Source organism: Crocodylus porosus, unplaced genomic scaffold (genome assembly GCF_001723895.1).
Source record: "Crocodylus porosus isolate Cpor-Errol unplaced genomic scaffold, CroPor_comp1, whole genome shotgun sequence".
Lineage (NCBI taxonomy): Eukaryota > Metazoa > Chordata > Crocodylia > Crocodylidae > Crocodylus > Crocodylus porosus.
The window spans coordinates 46,180,013-46,200,134 of NW_017728906.1; the positions used below are offsets into that span (position 1 = coordinate 46,180,013).

The 20,122-nt window shown below is 42.8% G+C and overlaps 1 protein-coding gene across 2 annotated transcripts in view; it reads right to left on the reverse strand.

The window, feature by feature from the left end:
* LOC109305902 (amine oxidase [flavin-containing] A-like) overlaps positions 1-20,122 on the reverse strand; it is a 57,408-nt gene that overhangs the window by 22,875 nt on the left and 14,411 nt on the right. For both annotated transcript variants that reach the window (XM_019529068.1, XM_019529067.1), the window contains exons 2-5: positions 15,254-15,348; positions 13,223-13,360; positions 3,696-3,800; positions 1,982-2,073 (exon numbers count right to left, since the gene is read on the reverse strand). In XM_019529068.1, the coding sequence (XP_019384613.1) occupies positions 1,982-2,073; positions 3,696-3,800; positions 13,223-13,360; positions 15,254-15,346 (428 nt within the window). In that variant the 5' untranslated portion in view covers positions 15,347-15,348. The remainder of the gene's footprint in view (positions 1-1,981; positions 2,074-3,695; positions 3,801-13,222; positions 13,361-15,253; positions 15,349-20,122) is intronic.

Below are 20,122 nucleotides of genomic sequence, written 5' to 3' on the forward strand. Positions count from 1 at the left end.
GGAGGCTGGGGGTGGCTCCCACTGCTTATCCGGCAGCTTGTCTGGTGACTCCCACTGCTTGTCCGGGAGGGCACAGGGAGGGTGAGGCATGTGCCCCTGGATTTGCATTGGGTGGGTAGGCAGCATGCAACTGCAGACTGGGGCTAAGGGCTGTCCTGTGCTGTCTGTGCTCAGAGTAGGTGGTGGTAGCTCTAGGAGGGGACTATGGGGTGGGGGCTGCAGCCACCCCAAATTTCACTGTAGCCCCCTCCCAGTGCTGCCACTACCCATTCCAGTTGCAGCACAGTGAGGTCCCCAGCCTGTAGCTGCAGCCCCTCTTGCCCCACCCTGCGCAGATCCAGGGGCACACACTCCGCTTGCCTGTGCCCTCCCAGACAACCAGCAGGAGCAGCAGTGGGAGCCACCAGATGAACAGCATGCAGCGTTGGGAGCCGCCTCTATCCCATGCCCCCCAGAGGAGCCGCAGCTCCATCCTGCACCCACCCTGCTCCAGCAGTGCCTACCCCAGCCCCACTGCCTCCCTTACCACAAGGGGCGTTGATCTGCACTCCCATACCTCTTCCCTTCCCCTCCCCTTTCACCATGACAAACTCAGCTGAATCGGAAATCAGATCGGCTGATATGCCTCTTTAAAAATCGCCTATTGGTATTGGCCCCCAAAATATCTATTGGTGCACCCCTATTAAATGAATAATTATAATAGTCAGCTAACTCACATTAAGAACATACTTTTTTCCCCCTAGTGAAGACATGCCCTTAATGGCTGTAAAGTGGCTACATATGCTTACTACCATTTTATACCTTCAATATCCTTATATATGTTGATGAAAGATACTTCCACATTAACAAAAGCTATGGACTCATCCATATGCTTTATGAGTGAAAACCTAGCCTCACTGGAGGTAACAAGAGTTCTGCCATTAATTCCAGATTTTACAGTCCAGGTTCAACTCTCTTAACCTGCTCTCACAGTCCATCTTTTTCACAACTCCTATAATTTTTTATCATCTTTGAGTTTGCTCTCATTCAGTGTCCCTTCTTATACACCACACTGCCATGCCCACAATCTTTATGGTCTTGCTAATGCCAGATAAAGAGAAATGCTTACTTAACCCTGTTTTACATGGTTACATGCAGCCTTTGTTGAGACAATCTAATATGGCATTCACCTTTCCTGTGACAGTGCAGCGTTGTTAATCCACTCAATTTATCTTCTACTGTATCTCTACAACCTACCCCATGTTCTTACTGCTTACCCAATTATTCTTCATTATTTGCTTAAGCATTTGATTATGTTTTCATAGGTTAGCCCTTTTGCCTTTGTCCTTACTGAATCCCATTTCATCTATTTCAGACGCTTCTAACTTGTCAGGCTCCTTCTGCAGCTTTGACTCTCACTTCCCATCCTTTTCACTTTTGGATTGTCTGAAGATCTGATGTCTGATCCTGCCCCAATTGAAGACAATAGGAGCATGACTAGACCCTTGCTAAGCTCACTATGGGCAGGTCCAGACAAGCACACATGTGCTTCCCTGGGGACAAATATTACCAGAGACAAATAGCTCTGGAATGTGACAAATTGCCCTGGCTGGGGTAGGGGATGCTGGGGCCAGCACCTGGGCTGGCTCCAGCAGCTTTACCTGGGGCCCAGGGGGCCCAGCTTTACCTGGGGCCCGGGGGGCACACACTGCCTAGCAGTTGGACTGTGGGTCTGGCCAGCCAGGCTCATTTTGGGCAGCACACGCTCCAGCCATATGTGCTGCCCCAGGTTTTTTTGGACCTTTTTTTAAGATACCAGGACTTCCTGGTACCTAATTCTGGATCAACACTGCAAACATGCAGCATGGAGAACCTTTTGATGCACCACAAAGCACACACGCATGCTTGTTTGGACATACCCCATATAGCCACATCATGCAATCTGTTAAGGAACAGAGATTATTTTAAGGTCACGTTTTAGAGTTAATGAAATAGGATCTACTTGGTCCAGCAAATTTTGCTGATGAGCTCTTTCATTGTCATCTTGTCCCACTCTGCAGCATGTGGCGCATCCCATGGTGCTTCAGCAGGGATCTACAAATAAAAAAAAATATTAAAGATGTAGCACAGAGTATATTGTTATCCAATCACATCTAGTTTGAAGGCAGGGAGGTCATCTATTGCAGTGGGCCAAACTTGCTCTGACTACTTGTAATGGTGAAAATCTGAACCATCTCCATTGTTATTCACGGAAATGCTCTAGAATTGCACCAGTGTGATTTAGGGCTTTTTACAGACTGCTGTAAAATGAACTGCATATTTCATTCTAATTCATTGCAAAGAATTATTATAGCACATCAACTATCTTACTGTTTACTCAAAATTTTTCAAAAGAAAGATATTTCTGAAGAAAAGCAGATGGTGTCAGTACAGCCTTCAGCTGGAGCTGCCCTTGCAGCATCTTTTACACATGTATAACTCATTCTCCCCACGTAACATTATTTGTATGCATTAAGTCTTCATGGGGCTGGGCTTTGGGATTGTTATAAATGCATGGGGTAGTTGATGGGTATTTGAAAAATGGGAGGCCTTTCCACACATTTCTTTTAGTTCAGAGGAAATTCGATGACCTACACATTTTGAGTTTAAAAATAGCATGTCTCAGCCAGGCTGCAAGAGCAGAGGTACACCTGGTAGGGCTTGTGCTGAATAGCTATGGGCTTTAGCAGGTGTCCAGGACCCAGTGGGTAGAAGCAGGGGGTGGTCACAACAGCTAGGAGGGAAGGTGCCAACCAGTCAAGGAGGCCTTTTGCCTGCATCCCCGCCCCCTTCCTCCAGGTACTGCCTTGCTTGGTGAAGATATAACAACCTTAATTTGGTGCTAGGGGGCCACTCCCATGGCTCCTTCTCCTTGAGGCTGTAGCTGCCAGAACCCCAGAGTCTCCCTGTTGTCATCCCCTAGCTTCTTCCTCAGCTCCACAGCTGGAGCCTGCAGCTGCAAGTATAGCAGCACCCATTCCAGCATCTCTCCTTAACCAGTGCTCAGGGCTCGCACCCCCTTGCCCTCCCCTAGTTAGATGACTGAGCAGGAGCATCCACACTGGCACAACAGATACTTCAAGAGAAAAAAGTAATATCCACCCACACACTCTCTTGACGTGCTTTTCCTGGACTTGGTGCATGTACAAGCAAGCCCTATGTATATAGGCTGCATAGGATCAAGTAGGTGGAGCCTCAGCTTTGCCCCTGTTGCAGTGCACTGGCCAGCACTCCCATGCTAACACAAGGCAGAACTGTGCTGCTAGTATAGATTACTCAATATTCCTTTGAGGCAAGGCAGGATGCATATCTCTGAGAGGTACAGTGTTTTGCCTGGGGCTGTGCATCTAGCTATATTCTTTTCACAGGGCAGACTGTACACAGATAACCTAGTCCTCTGTATTTCAGGGCTTGAATTCTTTAAGTACAATCTTTAGTAAATAATAAAATACATTTCAACTTCTAGTTTTTAGCCACAACATCACTTCTGGCCTTTACTGTACCCTTTTTGTGTTGCACCATATTATTGTTCATTGTTTGCTACTGTTTCTTGAATGCAGAGGTTCTAAAAGGATTTTTCTGAGCCTTTATAGTAAATAAATGTCTATTCAAGATATCACCAAGACTCTTGGATGCAAGTACATGGAACATACTATATATAACTGTTCATGTCATACCTCTTTGCCCATTTCATCCATTTTCCTCCATAGATTGTTATAATCCAAGTAAACCAAGGGATTCCAAACTGTGGGAAATAGACCATAGAGTGGATAGGACTTTCCCTGAAATACAAAAAGGAAGATAATCCACTGACATGCAGCCCATTTATTGGAGTGAGGCAGCACCTCAAATCACCAAAGCAAAAATAGGTCCCTTTTCAAGCTGCTACTATGAAAAATCCTAAGGAAACGTGATGAGGAAGGAACTAGACTGATTCTTCACACAATACTAAAATTATTTGTGGGTGCAGGGGAAGAAACACTTATTTTTGGCAAGTTGTCACATGTTTGGAACCAAGCAGATCTCAACCATGCCCCAATGTAAAGTAATCTTTGTTACTATATATTCTTATTACTGATGGATGTAACAGAAATGTGGTGGTTCACTTCAAAACAGACAGCCAAAGTTGTAGATGAGCTCTAAATCAACCTCTAAGCTACCTGATTTTCTTTGCAATTTAAGTTTCATCATCACTAGACTCATGGACAAATTCCTCAATGATACCGTGCATCATAGGATAATACTGGTGTTAAAGAATTCAGCAACTAACAAATAAAAATAAAACATAAAAACCTCTAAGTTGTGTTTTTTTTTAGCTTCGGAAAAGAATTCTTTGCACTTTTAAAAATATTGCACATAATGGAACTGGGCAAGAATACTTAACCATGAGCCTCCAAATAGTTGAAATGAAAGTAATCCAATGACAGCTGGTTCTGCTTATGACAGCTTTCATCTAAATAAGGAGCTGCATAAATATTCAACATTTTCTTTCATTAAACTGTTTTGAACCTGGTCTGTTTGCTAGTGATATCCACAGCAAACGCTCATTGGCTTTTTCCATGTATATGAATGCACTGCTGAAATTCTTCTAAAAAGTCATCCGCAAAGATCCATATTATACAGGAATATTTCATTATCCTACTGCCACTGGCGATGACAAAGCTGAACGTCAAATATTAGGCCAAGTTATGGCTTCCATCATGCAGATAAGTTGGGATGTGAGGTCACAGCAAGCAGCTATAATGTTGTACAGAGAGGAGAAGAGCATCTTTGAGCATGGATAACAGCATTTCAGTAAAGAGTGGTGCTGGCCTCCTTCCCTTACCACAAAACATCTTGAGGCCGAATGGCTGCTCTTGTACAGAAAATGAAAGACTTGCTGTGAGAGCATGCTCACTGCCAAATCTTGTTAGTACTCTATGTTTTCCCCAGTTGTAGCAAGTGCTGGCAGTGAGCCTGCTCTCCTAGCAAAATCCAGAGACAGTAATTCCTGCTCCTGGCTCAGCAATACATAATGCTTGGAGTCGTTGCGTTGGCTCCTCCTATTCTCACTTCTGCTCAGGATTTAATTGGCCTAAAGAATTCTTTCAAAAGCTGTTGAGAACTGACTGGACAACAAAGACACAGCATTCAGTACCACTGGGCACTGACCTGATGGCGGTTTCACTCTGAATTATTTTGTGCACATTCCTAATTCTGGGCCACTACTCTTTCTATTTTTCTTTTCTTTTTTTTAAGAGGGCTGGAGAAAGGAAACTGCTTTACCTCCCATTCCTACTTCTTCTTGCATGATTTTGTAGCCTCAAAAGATGAGGATGCTGCTGCTACACTAAGAAGACTTGAATCACCAGGCAGCTCTTGAACGCTGCCTGCTCCTTCTCTTTGGGCACTCTGTAGTTGAAGACAGAACATGCCTGTGGATAGAAGGGGATGTACTGGCTAATTGACCAGAGTCCTTGCTTGGTACACTTATATTATTCCTAATGGAAAATACCCATAGGATATTCATAATTTTCTACTTGTTCTATTTGTAAAAAGGAAATAATATTATACTATAGAGCTTAACCATTGCTAAACTTTCCATTTAATTAGGAATCTAGATGCTTTCAAAACACCAGCAGTTGCACCTGTCCCCATACAAAATTTACAACAAAGTGAAACAATTAAAAGGCAAAGGGCAAGGTCCAATTCCACCACTATACAGCCTCAAAGATTAATTATTACCAAAGCTTTTACATCAGGTGTTACCTCCTCACTGAAAGGAGGGAAAAAGCAGGGCCAAGCCCTCCTCTCAGAAGTCATAACACAGGAAGACTTCCCACAGCTCCATTAACTTCAAGAATAGGGGTGAAATGACTTTGCTTTATAGATCTAAGGACGAAGTACTTCTTCTCTGAAATAACCTCATTTTTTCCTTACTGTATAACAAGACCCTTCACACAACACAGGCAGTGGGGGAGTCCCTGTTCCCCTGAGCACTACCAGGGAGTGACTAGAAATAGTGGTCACAAGCTGGCAGAGGGTAAATTCAGGTTAGACATCAGGAGGCGCTACTTCACTGTCAGGGCAGCTAGGATCTGGAACCAACTTCCAAGCAAAGTGATGCTGGCTCCTACTCTGAGGATATTTAAGACAAAGCTTGACAATCACCTTGCTGGGGTCGTTTGACCCCAGTACTCTTTCCTGCCATGGCAGGGGGTTGGACTTGATGGTTTGCTCAGGTCCCTTCCAACCCTACCAGCTATGAAACCTGCCAATCTTTTACTGAACTCACACTGAGAATGGACTAGCCAGAATACAATCTTTCAGCTTTTTGGCCTATTTTACTCAAGAAAAATAAGCATTTGTTAAAAATTTAAAAAAATGGAAGAGTTAGTTTTGTGAAAGTGATTTAAGAATAAATTCCTTTTCATTCCCTCTCCCTCTCTTATTTAGACCACAGCTCTCCTTCATTAGTGCCCCAAGCAACAATCAGATAATAGAAGCCAGCACTAGTTCTAGTACAGACTTTTTTCCAAAGCAGCTCTGTCAATGTCAGCTATTAATTCAATTGAATTTGGCAGCAACATGGTCAGATACTCAAAAATAACTCTGATCTGATCATTGCAGTTGGAATTGCTAATATGATGGTTAGAATCTGCACACTGTCCAGTCACACTGCCATTTTCCTGCATATTCCCTACAGCTTGCACTCACCCTGGTTCATCTTCACTGGTGCAGCAATTGTTGTACAGCCAATGCACACGACCTCCCATCATTTTAACTATCATCAATTTAGCTTTCAATTTATGCTTAGGGCAAGTTTAAGATGTTTAAAGTTAATGCTGACACTTATTTTGTATTTTCTTTATAGCACTATCTACTCCAGTAGCCCCACTCATGAACCAAGACTTCACCTTACCAGGCACTCCAACAAAGAAAGAGAAAAAATACAGCTCCTTCCACAAACAGTTTACAATTCAAATACCTATGCTGGTGTGTTTTATTTAATCTCTCTTGTTAAATTACATTGAAGCAACACTATTGGCTTAGAATTTATCAGCTTCCAAATAATTGGTTGTCACTTACTGCTATGTTTGGGGACAAATTCTGGGCCCAAGAAAGTCAGTATACTGACTGCAGTACTCCTACTGTTTGGCTTTTGATGAGAAACTAACCAGCAACCATGAAGAACATCATCTTCTACTGACATATAGCACTGTGGGACTAAGATGGGAGAACCACCTGCAAGAATAGTACATCCAAAGACCTGTGCTTCCTCTGTCATGCCTTAGAGTCCACCTGGTACACAGAAGAGTCCGCAGGTTTCCACAGAGGGGATGCTTCCTCCCTTCCATGCCCCCAGTTTTAGCATTACTCCCTTGTTCTTCATAAAGAGGTATGTTTAGGCAGAGCACATGGAAAGAGGTTTGGTTTCACAGCATCATGCCACTCCTGGCCTGGACAGCAGGGAGGGACCTCTCTGACATTAAGGATCTCTGGAATGGGAAGTAATGTGCTGACAAGACCTTGGCAAATTTAGTGTGGGCTAAAAGATGTTTTAAGGGCAAGATTCACAAAGGGGGAATTAATGGTTCTTCTTTTAACCAAGAGCTCAGTGTTTAGCCACTGAAGCAAAGGATTAATTACACACACAGCTTTCACAGTGGTTATACAAAAGGGAGAGTCATATGGAACACACATTTCAGCACCCTCAAATCAGTGAGAAGCCAGCAGATAATTAATAAAGCCTAAGGCTGTGTTAACTTGTATGCATCTTCTATGCCAGCTTGAGGAAAAGTGCCATGTTGGTAGCAGGAACAGCTGAGGAAGCCCTGGACTGTATTGCTCCATTGAAGCTACGCTGCAAAGGAGATGGTGGGCTGGGATCAGAGGTCCCTAAATCCACTGTGCAAACACAAGAACACCACAAGGATGGCCTGCGCTGTGAGGTATGTGAATGTATTATATGCATATATGGAAATCTAAACTTCCTTTTTTTTTTTAAATGTGCTGATGATAACTAATGCATAGTTTTACCTTATGTTCAAAATATATGCTGTGCTAGCCAGCCCAGAAGTGCTCTTACCTACACTTGTGGCTGGAATGATTTTATTTCTGAATGCTCTTAGACAAATATAATATGGGCCTCTTTGGCTTATGAATTAATTTACCTGCTTTTAAAAATTGCTAGATACTGGACAGAGCATGAGCAGAGTCTCTTCTTTACAGTGATTCTTCACAGTGAGCAATCTTTGCAATTATCTCATTTTAAGCTTTTTTTTTTTTTTTTTTTTAAATGTTCTAGGTGGTTTATCTTGGAAACTACTGCTTTCTTAACTGAGAGACAAGTAGCCTACTGGCTTGGCTCCTGTGCTAACAGAAAGGCTGCTGGACAAGCCCATACAATTCATCTAATTTTGTATTTCCTATGGTGTTGAGCACTTCCCTACTGAGTTCAGATTTTAATCCTGCTGGAGTTAGTTACTGACCACTGAACCAAAAAAACCAACAAAGAAAACGTCTGTGAAGGCTCCGCTGCATGTGTAAAACTCAGCTACAGTTTGGAACTGACCCACTCAGGGTAGAGTTCAGAGAAAAGTCTATCCTTATCCTGAACTTCAAAGGGATGCAAGTGTTGCCCCTATGTCCAGGATGGCACACCCTGCTTCTGTATGCTGCTCCTGAAGGAGGCAGGGAAGATCAAGGTCGAGTCCTGCCTCCTCCTTTGAGACAATGTACACACTGTGGGCATGTGGCAGGAGTAGTCCCTGTGCTCTCCAGAATGCAGGGACTCTGAATGACCTTGAGCCTTGCACTATGGACACAAGTGGAAGGTTGGTTCCTTATGCGTTGAATGTTCCTCATAAAGGCCAAAGATAATCTAAGCCAGACTGCCTGTGGTTTCCCTTACTGGATCTGATTCTGCATCTTTACTAATGCTTTCCCACAGTGTCAGTCACAGCCTTACCTGCTGCACACTTGCTTTTGTTCTTAAGCTGGGCAAGGAGAAGATGCTGCATGTAAAATACTAAGCTGTACATAAAAATGACCATGTGCCATGAAAATACTGTCTGAATGCGGCACAAAACAAATGACAACATTTCCTTGATCCACCTACTGGTTTTGTATTTCAGTGCTGAATGCTGCAGTGAGACACAAGACAGCTGCACGTTATGCAAGAGAAGGCTTAATACACAGGAAGGCACCAACTCCTTTTTTTTTTTAGATGCTGTGGTTCAATTGATATGAAAATGAAAGAGGAGAATGACTCTTAAGGAGAGATAGAGATAGCAGACCAAAAAGAAAAAGGAATGAAGAACAAAAGAAATGAAAGTTCCTGACCATAACTGCAAATGAAGAATTCTCCTTCTCTCACTGCCTCCTAGGGCACTTTTAATGCACTTGGGAAGAGTACTTGCAAAGTAATCATGTTGGAAAGAAAGTCTAGTGGCCTGAAAGAAAATTTACATGTCAAAACCAAAAATATACTTAGTATTCCAGAACATGAACAGGCTTTGGATTCACATTGGTTGACATGGTAACAAGTGGAAGAAAGACAGAACAAAAAATACAAGACGACAGACATCAGGTGTTAATAGGATGATTCTTTAAAAACAGGATCAGTATAATGTATATCTAAAAATTCCTCTTCCAAGAAGGAAGTTCATGAACTCCTTCAAGGTACCCTAAACCCCAGAGATTGCTTCCTGTATCAAGAAAAAAACACTTCCCCATTTGCTTCTGGTTAGCTGATTCCAAGCTGTATCCTAGAAGAAGTCAGGAGCGAAACCAGCGAGAGAGAGTAAAACTGGTCCTAATTATGTGGGAAATCGCTTTACAAAACTCTCCATGTATTTGGAGGTGGAGGCATATGGATAGTGGAATGACTCTCAGCAAAGTGAACAGCTTTGCTTGGGCTTTCCGTAAAACCCAACCATTTCCCTCTCTGGTCACAGCACTCAGAATGTGAACTTCAGACACATGCACTTGGGAATGGAGCTCCCTTTTCAACTAAAGCTAAACAAACAATGCAGCAGCCATTAATTGACAGAGATACCATGTGATAGTTAAAGAAATGTTTTAAATCTTGCCTCCAAGTGCAATTGATTCAAATGCAGAACTTGGTAGTGAACACACAGCTGACAAGTAATTAACACAGTAATTTAGCACGGCAAATATCTTCACAGTAAAAAAAAAAAAAAGGGAATTTCAGGGCCACAATTCCAATAGAGAATAGTTTGTTAATTAAATCAACGCTCTCTTGGGTGTTCTATTGCTGCTGGTATATTTTAACAGCATTGGAAATGCCGCATGAGCATCGTGGCAGAAGTGGGTTATGGAGGAGGGACTTAAAGAAACAGACCATAAGATAAAAAAAGAACACAGTGACTATGCAAGATGCCAGGGGAAGGAATACAGAAAGAGTAATTGAATTCCAAGAAGAAAGAAAACAGAAGAGGCCTGGAACTGAATGGGTAAGAGAACAGACCATCCTGTCAAGGTAGACTTTACTATCTGTTGCAGCTGCAAGTTGGAAAGTGTCTCATGCAATAGCCAATGCTGGGGGTTGAGTCTCTGCTGTGCTATTTGTACTGCAGTGCAGCCTGAAGACATGTAATTGTGCTGGAAAGCTTGTAAAGAACTTTTTTCCAAATACTGAGCGAGTCTAATAAAAGATATCACAGAAGTCTTCAAGAGGAGATTGGACAGACATCTAGCTGGGATCATTTGATCTCAGCACTATTCCTGCCCAAAGCAGGATCTTTCAAGGTCCCTTCCAGTCCTTAATTTCTATGATACTATGATTCTGTGATCTACCCAAAGAACCCTGCCTGACACTGAAGTGAGATACTGCAGGAAGAGAAAGAAGAAGTGGTGTCAGACAGAGAGGAAGCAGCTGCTGATTGGGGAAACTAATTTATGTAATTATTATTTATTTATTGCCTAAATCTGTCAGCATCCCGACAGCTTCAGTCTGATTAGTTTTGCTTGTGTTCAGGAGTGCCATATGTAGAAGACAGGTAAGCTCACCAGGACTGCAAGGCCAAATCCAGGACTAACCCATGGAACGTAGGATAGGTAATAAGCTTGTAATTCTGCTTCTTGCTCCAAAGCACGCTTTCACATCAAAGAAAACTTATGGGATTACATGGTCATTACCAAAAGCAAGCATAATGTAATATAATCTGTATCTTCAGTGTCAAAATGGATTAAGGGCATGAATTCATGCATCCCATTAGGGCCTCCTATTTAGACCACAGAGGACATCCAGAGCCTTTTAAGAAGCGAAGGGATCCATGTTTGAACTTAAGTTAAATAAAATGGGCCAACCACTCAATTACTACAAAACCACACTACTTCATTTACAGCAAAGCTACACCAGTCCGTACAAGATGAACATCTGGTTCATTCTATTGTTTTAGGCACTGATATGGGTGTGGAGCTGCCATCTAAATTGTCAGCTGTATATTGACAATTTTATGAGCAATTCATGGGACTAGTAAGGGGAGGTTAATGCATGTTGAATTTTGAGACTTCGGTGCATGAATGCACTGATCTAACATAAAAGGGAGCTGTGGGAAGAACAAACAGGAAGGGGAAAACCAAATGAGATAAGGACACCCAGCTTTGAGGACCCTGAACTCCTATCTCCGAGATGTTGCAAGGCTTGCTCTGCTAGGGCTGGGAACTAGCAAATCAGGCAATAGACAATGACAAAAATAGCTGGGAATCAGAATATTTAAAAAAAAAAAAACAAAAACCCAAAAAACCCAGAAGAAAAACAAACAAACAAAATTTTTAAAGGAGACTTTCCATGAAACAGGGTGGGGAAAGAAATGGTACATGAGGTACAGGGATGGACTATGGTGATCTACCATGATCCCCTTGTGTAAAACTGGCAAACACCTGGTATGTCTGGTTAAAGCGTGTTTAACCAGAGTTGCACTCTACTAAACATTTTGGTTTCACACAACTACTACTGTACTTTGCTTTAAGAATCATTGCTTACCAGTGGTTCTGCTTTTAAGGGAGCAGAACTGTAGAGCTTGAGTCTAGGTCAGGCCTGCTGAGAAAATTATGGTTGATCAGCAGGAACTACAGCCAAAAACTAAAGCTGAGGGTGGGATAATGCCGCTCCAAAAGAAATGTGATGGCTAGATACCCGAGACCTGAGGAGCAATTGTACTCAAAGAGGCCAGAATGGGGTCCAATGAGCGGCTGGCAAAACTGAGCAGCATATTTTTTACAGGAATCTATTTGAGTCAGCCAACATGATTATGCATTTGTTATACATGTTTTCATAAAATGGGATTTTTTTTTTGTATATGCTTAGGGGAAAAGAGCTATTTAAAATATGTATAAAAATGTTTCATTTCTTCCTGGATTAGGTCTTCCTGGAATTCCATATCAGGAACTTTGTTTCTTTAGGCCCATTTCTAATTTTTAGCTGTTCTGTGTTTTTCTTCAGCAAGAAAGAAATAACATTTCACAAACCTTCTATTTGTTCAAGAAGTATATAGACTTCTAGAAGGAAAATGGACACTTGCCCAGGCAGCAGGAAACCTGCATAATTGATCAGCCATTATCTTTGGTGTCACTGCATTAAAAGGGATGCCCTTATAGAGGCTTTCAACAATGAAAAAACAGGTAGTATAGCCAAGCAGACAAGGGAATAGGCATTTTATTTTGAAATGGGCATGACTAAAATGCAAATTATGCCAGACAAATAATTAATTGTTTTCTATATATACACTTTTTAAGGTTCTTTGGATCTAAAAAAGCTTTATGATTTTTTTTCCTTGATTCAGGAGTTTCTTCAGAAAATTAAATAAAAAAACAGAGGACTCTCATGTACAGATGAGTGCAGCTGTTTTAGATGCTTCTGAAATGTGTAACTGTTTAGGAAAGCAAGCTCTAAAAGATGGCATATCCATCTTGAAATCCTGAAGCCCTGCAAGGGATACTGTTAAAAATTATTAGGTGACAGATTTGCCTCATCTGTAAATGGCCACTGTCCCACTGAAAATATTTCATATGCATATTAAAAAATAAAAGAAGAATAATGGATTCAACAGCCAATCAATCAAAAGAGGGAAGAACACCATTATACACAAATGCATACTGAAGAGATTTAACAAGGCCTATTTAACAATCACTAGCTATTTCTAAAGTTCGATATTCTCTTTAGCTGACTGGCTATAAAAGGAGAACTAAGTCTTACCTTCACATGGTAGATCACCCTCTCTTTTATATTCACTTTGTATGTGTTTATGCCCAGCTCCTTGGCCAGCCGAAGAATGCGGTTTTGGGTAGGTCCTACATATGCACCACCAACATCTACATAATTTACTTGCTTGTTCTGTCAAATTAAAAACAGCAAGAATCAGGATTTCCAGAGGAAGCTCTGCAACAGAAATCAGGTAGAAAATTCACAGCAAAAACAGTAAGGTCCAGATTCTCCAGTGCTATCTACATGGTGTAGCTTTTTACACCTGTGCATACTGAGGATACACTGAGAGCAATGCCAGTTCTAAACACAACCACTCCACTCCTTCAAGCAGAGCAGCTCATAGGTAATGGAGAATGCACTGTGCAAAGTAGTGTGGACCACATGCATAGTTAGAGGATTATGAAATGGCACTGAACAAGTGCAGCTCATGGTGATGCTGCAATGGTACTTTGGTAACTGTCAATATTCTTCATCGTGCACGGTACTTGAAATATGAGCCAGTTGTTGTTAACATCCAAATATATAAATTGTTAAAAAGAATTTAGCCCCATCATTGCAGAATCAATGATCAGAATCATATCTCTTTGGAGAGAAGCAGCCTCCCTACTCTTTGCGGAAAAGTTTTCCCTGGACTTGAAAAGATAACAGGAATATACGGGTGTCCACAAGGCAAAACAAAGAGCAGACAGGCCTGTACCAGAGTGATATCCCCACCTGTGCAGATACTTATGTAGCCCTTCGCACTATAGTATCTGGGTCCTACATTGGTAATACCCGAAACAAATAATCTTTTCTCCAGCACACCAGAATTTGAGTATGCTCCTCTGTGCATATGTATCCTCCACCACTGGTGCTTGGCCATGAAAGAGCTATATAAAGAACTTTGATCAATGTCAGATGCATTGAGAAATAAAATACAATTTCAGAGAGAGATGCTGCTGTTAGAAGGCAGATTTCCCAAGACAGTAATTCCATTTAATACTGTTCATGGCAAGTATTTTAGCAAAGCATTTTCAGTGACATGGAGGGACGTTGTTGATGTATTAAGGTTTCAAATACAATGGTTGCTATTGAAATATCAATATTTACTTCCAGTTACCATACTGTGGTTTCTGACATACCACAGCAGGCCCTATATTTAGACTGGGAAATAACTGCAACATTTGTATATCCCACTAATTGGTATCTCAAGTCAAATCTTCTTCTTTTTTTTTTTTTTTTTTTTGACAACAGGCACTGTATTTTGGATCCAAAGTATAGTACATTTTTAGAAAGGGAAATTTTAGTACAGAGCATCTTATAGGAAAGCAGTAATACCAGTTACACCTGAACCACTCAGTTCTGACCAGAAGTAGAAAAAATATACCATAAAAGCTATAGATCCTAAAAAAGAGCATGATTCTACCCTGCAAAAAGATATAGCCCCAAATTTGCCTTAATAATGATATACAGTTGATGCCTACCAATAGGAATATGTTGGTAGGTGCTCTGGGAATATGTTGTTCTTAAACAGCTGTTGCTGTTATACAAAATATCACCAGAATACACATTAGGGAAAATATTTCCAGGAGAAACACTGCTGCTGAGTGGCTACTGCTCTTCCCAGGTGTTGCTGGAACTGGGCACTAACTGAATTTGCTTCTTAGAAACCTGTGTTCTCACAATACGCTCCTGACATCACCATAACACCCAATAAGACTCAGCCTTTTTTGTATCTGCAAATCAGAATTATGGCATGTGCATTCAAATCTCCTCTGCAACTGATATGTCTAATTTTTGTGTGGGACACAAGGAACACTCAGTATTTCATGCACATGGAACAAGCACATTGACAACTACAGTACACAGCACCATGCCCAAATGAAGTATGTTCTTAAATAAAACATCATTCTGATGATACCTACCTGAAAGACATCATATTCTTATGAAACTCTACACATCCCCTGTGCACTTCTTGGCAGTGTCCAATATGGCACTGTATGCCTGCAAAATTCAGTGCTACCACCATCCAAAAGCGCTTACCCTAATAGTGAAGGTCCTTCCTCCAACTCTGTCACGGGCCTCCAGAACCACAACACTAAGGCCAGAGTCAGCCAGTAGTTTGGCTGCAGACATCCCTATGGGAAAAAGAGGCACACGCTTATTTTAAAGCAAACAGTTGCGATTAAGGTTACACAAAGCAAACTCAGCTTGTATTTGTGCAGTGCCTAAAAAGCTAGAAACCCTATCTTCATAGGGACTCAGATGCTACTGAAATACCTGTGAAATATAATAATGAAACAATATAATCTCAGTCAAGCAGACATTCCAATTTCTTCCCTTCCCTATCAACTTTCTATCCAATTACCAGCCAACAATATATCCTTGATTGTGGGGACTAATTTGAATGCACTGAAGTTTGCCCATGACAATTAAATGGGCTGAATGTGGATGCTCTGCAGGAGGAATTATTGTTTCTTCAAGAGTGATCTAATTGTGAGACCATGTGACAGAGATCAGATACACTATAGCACAATGAAAAATGAATCCTCTTAAATGTGAGCCAGGATTGTAAAAAACATTGCAGTTTTGTCAAACCAAATTATCCCATTGTCCGCAAGGCCAATTTGATACAGAGCTCCTTGAAAACAGCAAAGCCGCCTTAGCTGCCAGAATTTCTGGCAAAATATCCTGCATTAAGGAGCAATAATATTTTCATGAAGATTACACTATTTAGAAACATGATTAAAAAACAACAGCTCATAAATACATAAAAACATGCTACTTAAAAGGCCAGATCGTGGGTCACGCTAATTTCCTGGACAATGTGACTGTGTGCATGTTTTAAAGGTAAGGAAGATTGGTCATTAAGTTCCTGGGCAAAAACATGATCTCCAGTTACAGAGGTAGGAAAAGATCCTTTGTTGAAAGCTAAAAATAAGAATATTCAAAGGCTTTATAATAAAACAAATTAAATATGTGCCTACCATGATTTCCAAGAACAATATAACATTCAGATCACAGGGTGCAGTTAATTTTTGCATTTTTTTTCCTACTAAAACTTAGACTAGTCTCATATTTATCCGATCTTGACATCAATCATTTAATAAACCATGCGCAACTCCAAAAGATAATGTATTTTCTATTATGAACTCCCTACATTAAGTGGCATTTTCTCTTGTAAAGATGCAAAAAATATGAGCCAAATCTTGGCAACTTAAACTGGTTCTTCCTCCATATAAATATTTGTTTTTGTGTCAAGGGACAGAGGTTCTTCAAATATATAGGGGGTTATCAAAAGTAGATATCTTATGCCCAAAAAACAGAAGAGGGATTAATCTATTCTATGAGAGATGATATTTATTAAACAAGCAAGCATGCAGCAATAATTCTTTTAAAAATATTTAGACTGAAGATATACTTCTGAGAAAACAATTTTCTGTAGTAAGTTACTGTAATGCTCAGTGAAATCATGGTACTGAACCATTTTGGCCCAGGTATTAAAAGAACAACAGGTTCAAATTCTAGTCCACTTATTATATGCATAAGAGGACTTAGACACATAAGCACAATTCTGTTCCATCTTGCTCAAGTCCTTGAAAAACCCTTAATATAAAGAGGTGGATAGGTTCTCTTTCTCCTTACTGCTTTTTTTAAATAACTAAATCATAAGGAACAGGTGATAATGAATGCAATATGGATTTCCAGAGATTTGAACAAAGTGAATCAAAAAAATCACACTTGGGCATCTAGGTCCACTTATATGACTAATATGGGTATGCCCTAGTTCAGTGAGGGACAAAATAGAGCCCAAGGGCCTGATCCAGCCCACCAAGGGTCCCTTGGCTCCATGGAATAGGTGACAGAACTGAGCCGTGGCGTGTGTTGCTGGTCCCGCCATCCCTGGGTATGTAGTGGGGCTGGGGCAGCATAGAGGCTGGACTCACTTCCAGGCAGCCCTGGCAGTGGTGGTTCCGTCCAGCTGCTGCCGCTAGACCCAGCTCCACTGCCTGAATACCCCAGCTCATCTGCCCTACACTACAGCCAAGTGCATGAAATGGGGCCGTGGGTGGGGAGTGACATCTGGAAGCAGGATGGGTGGGCGGGGCTGGGATCACAGGGTAGGATCATGGGGCAGTGAGTGTGGGGCCAGGGCCCTGGGCAGAGCCTTGATCTGCATGCCCCTGCGAAGGGTGCTGGTTCCATGGGCAGGAGTGTACATGGAGCAGATTGTGGCTCTTCCCCATGCCCCAGCCCCATACATCACCACTTCACAATCTTGGCTCTGGCCACAGCCCTGCCCAACCCTCCAGTTCCCAGACACCACTGCCTGCCCACCTGTGGCCTCATCCCAGCCACCTGGCCACACGTCCTGCCTGTGCAGGTCCCAGCCAGTCTCCAAGGAGGCTCCGGGGTTGGGGGCCATGATAGTGCAGGGCTGGGGCCCAGGGCAAAGTCCTGATCCACTCCCCACATGCATCTGCCTTCAGAACTGGTGCCCATCGCAGGGGCATGAGGACAATGGATCTCAACTGTGCCCCGGGCCACAGCCCTGTCAAAGCCCTGCAATCCCAATCCCAATCCCATCCCCATGCCCATCTCACTGTCAGATGTTGCCCCCACCCACCTGTGGCCCCATCCCAGCCTCCTGGCCAAGCCATTTAGGGAGTTTTGGTGAGCTGTTGTATGGAGAGGGGTTGCTGACCTGGCCCATGACAGCTCACCAAAACTCTCTAAATAGCCCTCAGGCTCAAATAACTGCCCACCCCTGCCTGCCCTAGTTACACATTTACTTCTGTAAATGCTTAAAATATTAAGCCTTTTTCTGTTTTCATGAGATACACAGGATCATAGCAATAATTGATTAGGAAAAATAATGGTTATACTATAGCAGGGTTTGGAGATAAAGCTTAATGTTATGGTTTAATTTCAACACAGGGCCAGACATTCAAAAAGCCTGAGACTGAACTGATTCAATCTTTGCAGGCTAGTCTAGCCTGGCTAGACCAAATCATCTTCTAACCATGCACATATCCCCAGAAATGCAGGAACACAACTGCATTGGCTCAAACTAGAAGCCAGGGGGCACTAGAGCAGCCTTCCCTTCTATTCCACAGGGCTGAGCTGAGGGGGCTGTCGCCAGCCCCGGCAGGTTTAGGGAGGATTTCCCCACCCCCTCCTTATCAGCTCTGTTTAGATAGTTTACCTGGCTGCTGTAAGACAGTATTGTTATGGACATTATTATCTTATGGCAGGGTAATTAGCTGTGATTAAATGCGCATGTAGATGCTGACCACAGGGGTAAATTACACCTGGTCAGCCCAGCCAGCAGGGGCCCAAATTCCTGCCTGCTACCTAGCCATACAGCTCCATACTTTCAGTACCCTCATGCCCCAGCCAGCCTCTCCACCACCAAACAGTGCCACCTGGAGCCCAGGGCTGACTCCCTATGCCCCCTGCCAGCCCAAGCCAGCTCTGCCACAGCTTAAATTGCTTCTGTCCTAGGTGCACATGTAGTGCTGCACCTGGGAGTTGATTACTTTGGCTCCAGAATTTATTGTTTTGAATTAACTGCATGTGTAATTAGCTCCACAATAACGTCTCTGCATCTGCACATGCAGCTCTATTAGTTCGCAGTAAACTAATAAATGCCACCATAGGTTAGTACTTGTAAATACAAATACTAACCCACAGTGGTGTTACTTACTATGCAGTAACACACGTGTAGATGTGGATGAAGCTTGCTGGGGCATGAAGGTGCTTCAGTAAGGGGGCTGCCTGCCAGCTAGCCCCCCACTGAAGCACATTTGTGCCCCAACCATCCACTCTGCAGCATATTGAGCCAGGTCAGAGCAACCTTTGACTTGGCAGGCTGGTCTCCCAGGCCCCCTGCCAGCTGGGGCTGCTCCACCCCGGCTCAATGTGCTGCAGCCCCAGGCACACATATAAACACACTACCCAGAAGCAATAAACTCTGGCAAAATATCCACCAGAGTTTATTGCATCACATTAATTGCACATGTAGAAGCACCCACTGGGTACATCTACACAAGACACTTTACAGAGCACTAATCTAATGCACAGTAAAGCATCACCGTCTACATGTGTGCAACAATTACTGCATAGTGTATTAGTCTAATGCACCACTTTCTAGTACCTGTAGTCACAGGTACTAGAAAAAGGAAGCATTAACTAATGCGCCATACAGCATGTGTAGACACTGACCAGGAACAAATTGCTCCCAGTCAGCCTAGGCAGCAGGGGATCACAGGGGGTGGGGAGAGCTGTACTGGCTCAGCAGAAGTTTTCCCCACCCCCCTCACTTGGGGCCAGCTCGATCTCCCCCCAGCTGGGACAGAACTGCCAATGGAGCTGGAACAGCTCTCCCTCGCCCTCTGGAATTCCAGGCTAAGCTCCTGTGCCCCCTGCCAGCCCAGGACTGGTACCCTGGGGAGTCTGGAACTCCCCTTGGCTGCTGCAGGGGGGAGATCAGGGCTGGGGCCTTTTGGGCTCAGTTTGCTTCTGACTGGGGCACACATGCAGAAGAGTGCTTTAGTAAGTGTGAATTTTTTGCGCAGAAAATGCCAGCATATTAATTGCACCTGTAGACATGCCCACCGAGTAGCAGCCTCACTTGGGTGCCTCCAGAGTACCAAGCTGGAGGCAGTACCATGTGGAGATTGTGCTGCATCCTTTTCTCGAGTATAACACTTGGTGGTAGAAAGAGTGTTCCCCCAATGTCCTTGGAAGTGTTGCTCTGCCTGTCTCTTCCACAGACTGGACAAATACCTCAAGCAGCTGTGGTTGAACGGGGCCATATTGCAACTTTCACCCCAACTAAACACAGCAGAGATTATGCAAGCCACAGCCTAGCCCACGATTTTGACTTTTTATAAGTCAGTGGTGTGACAG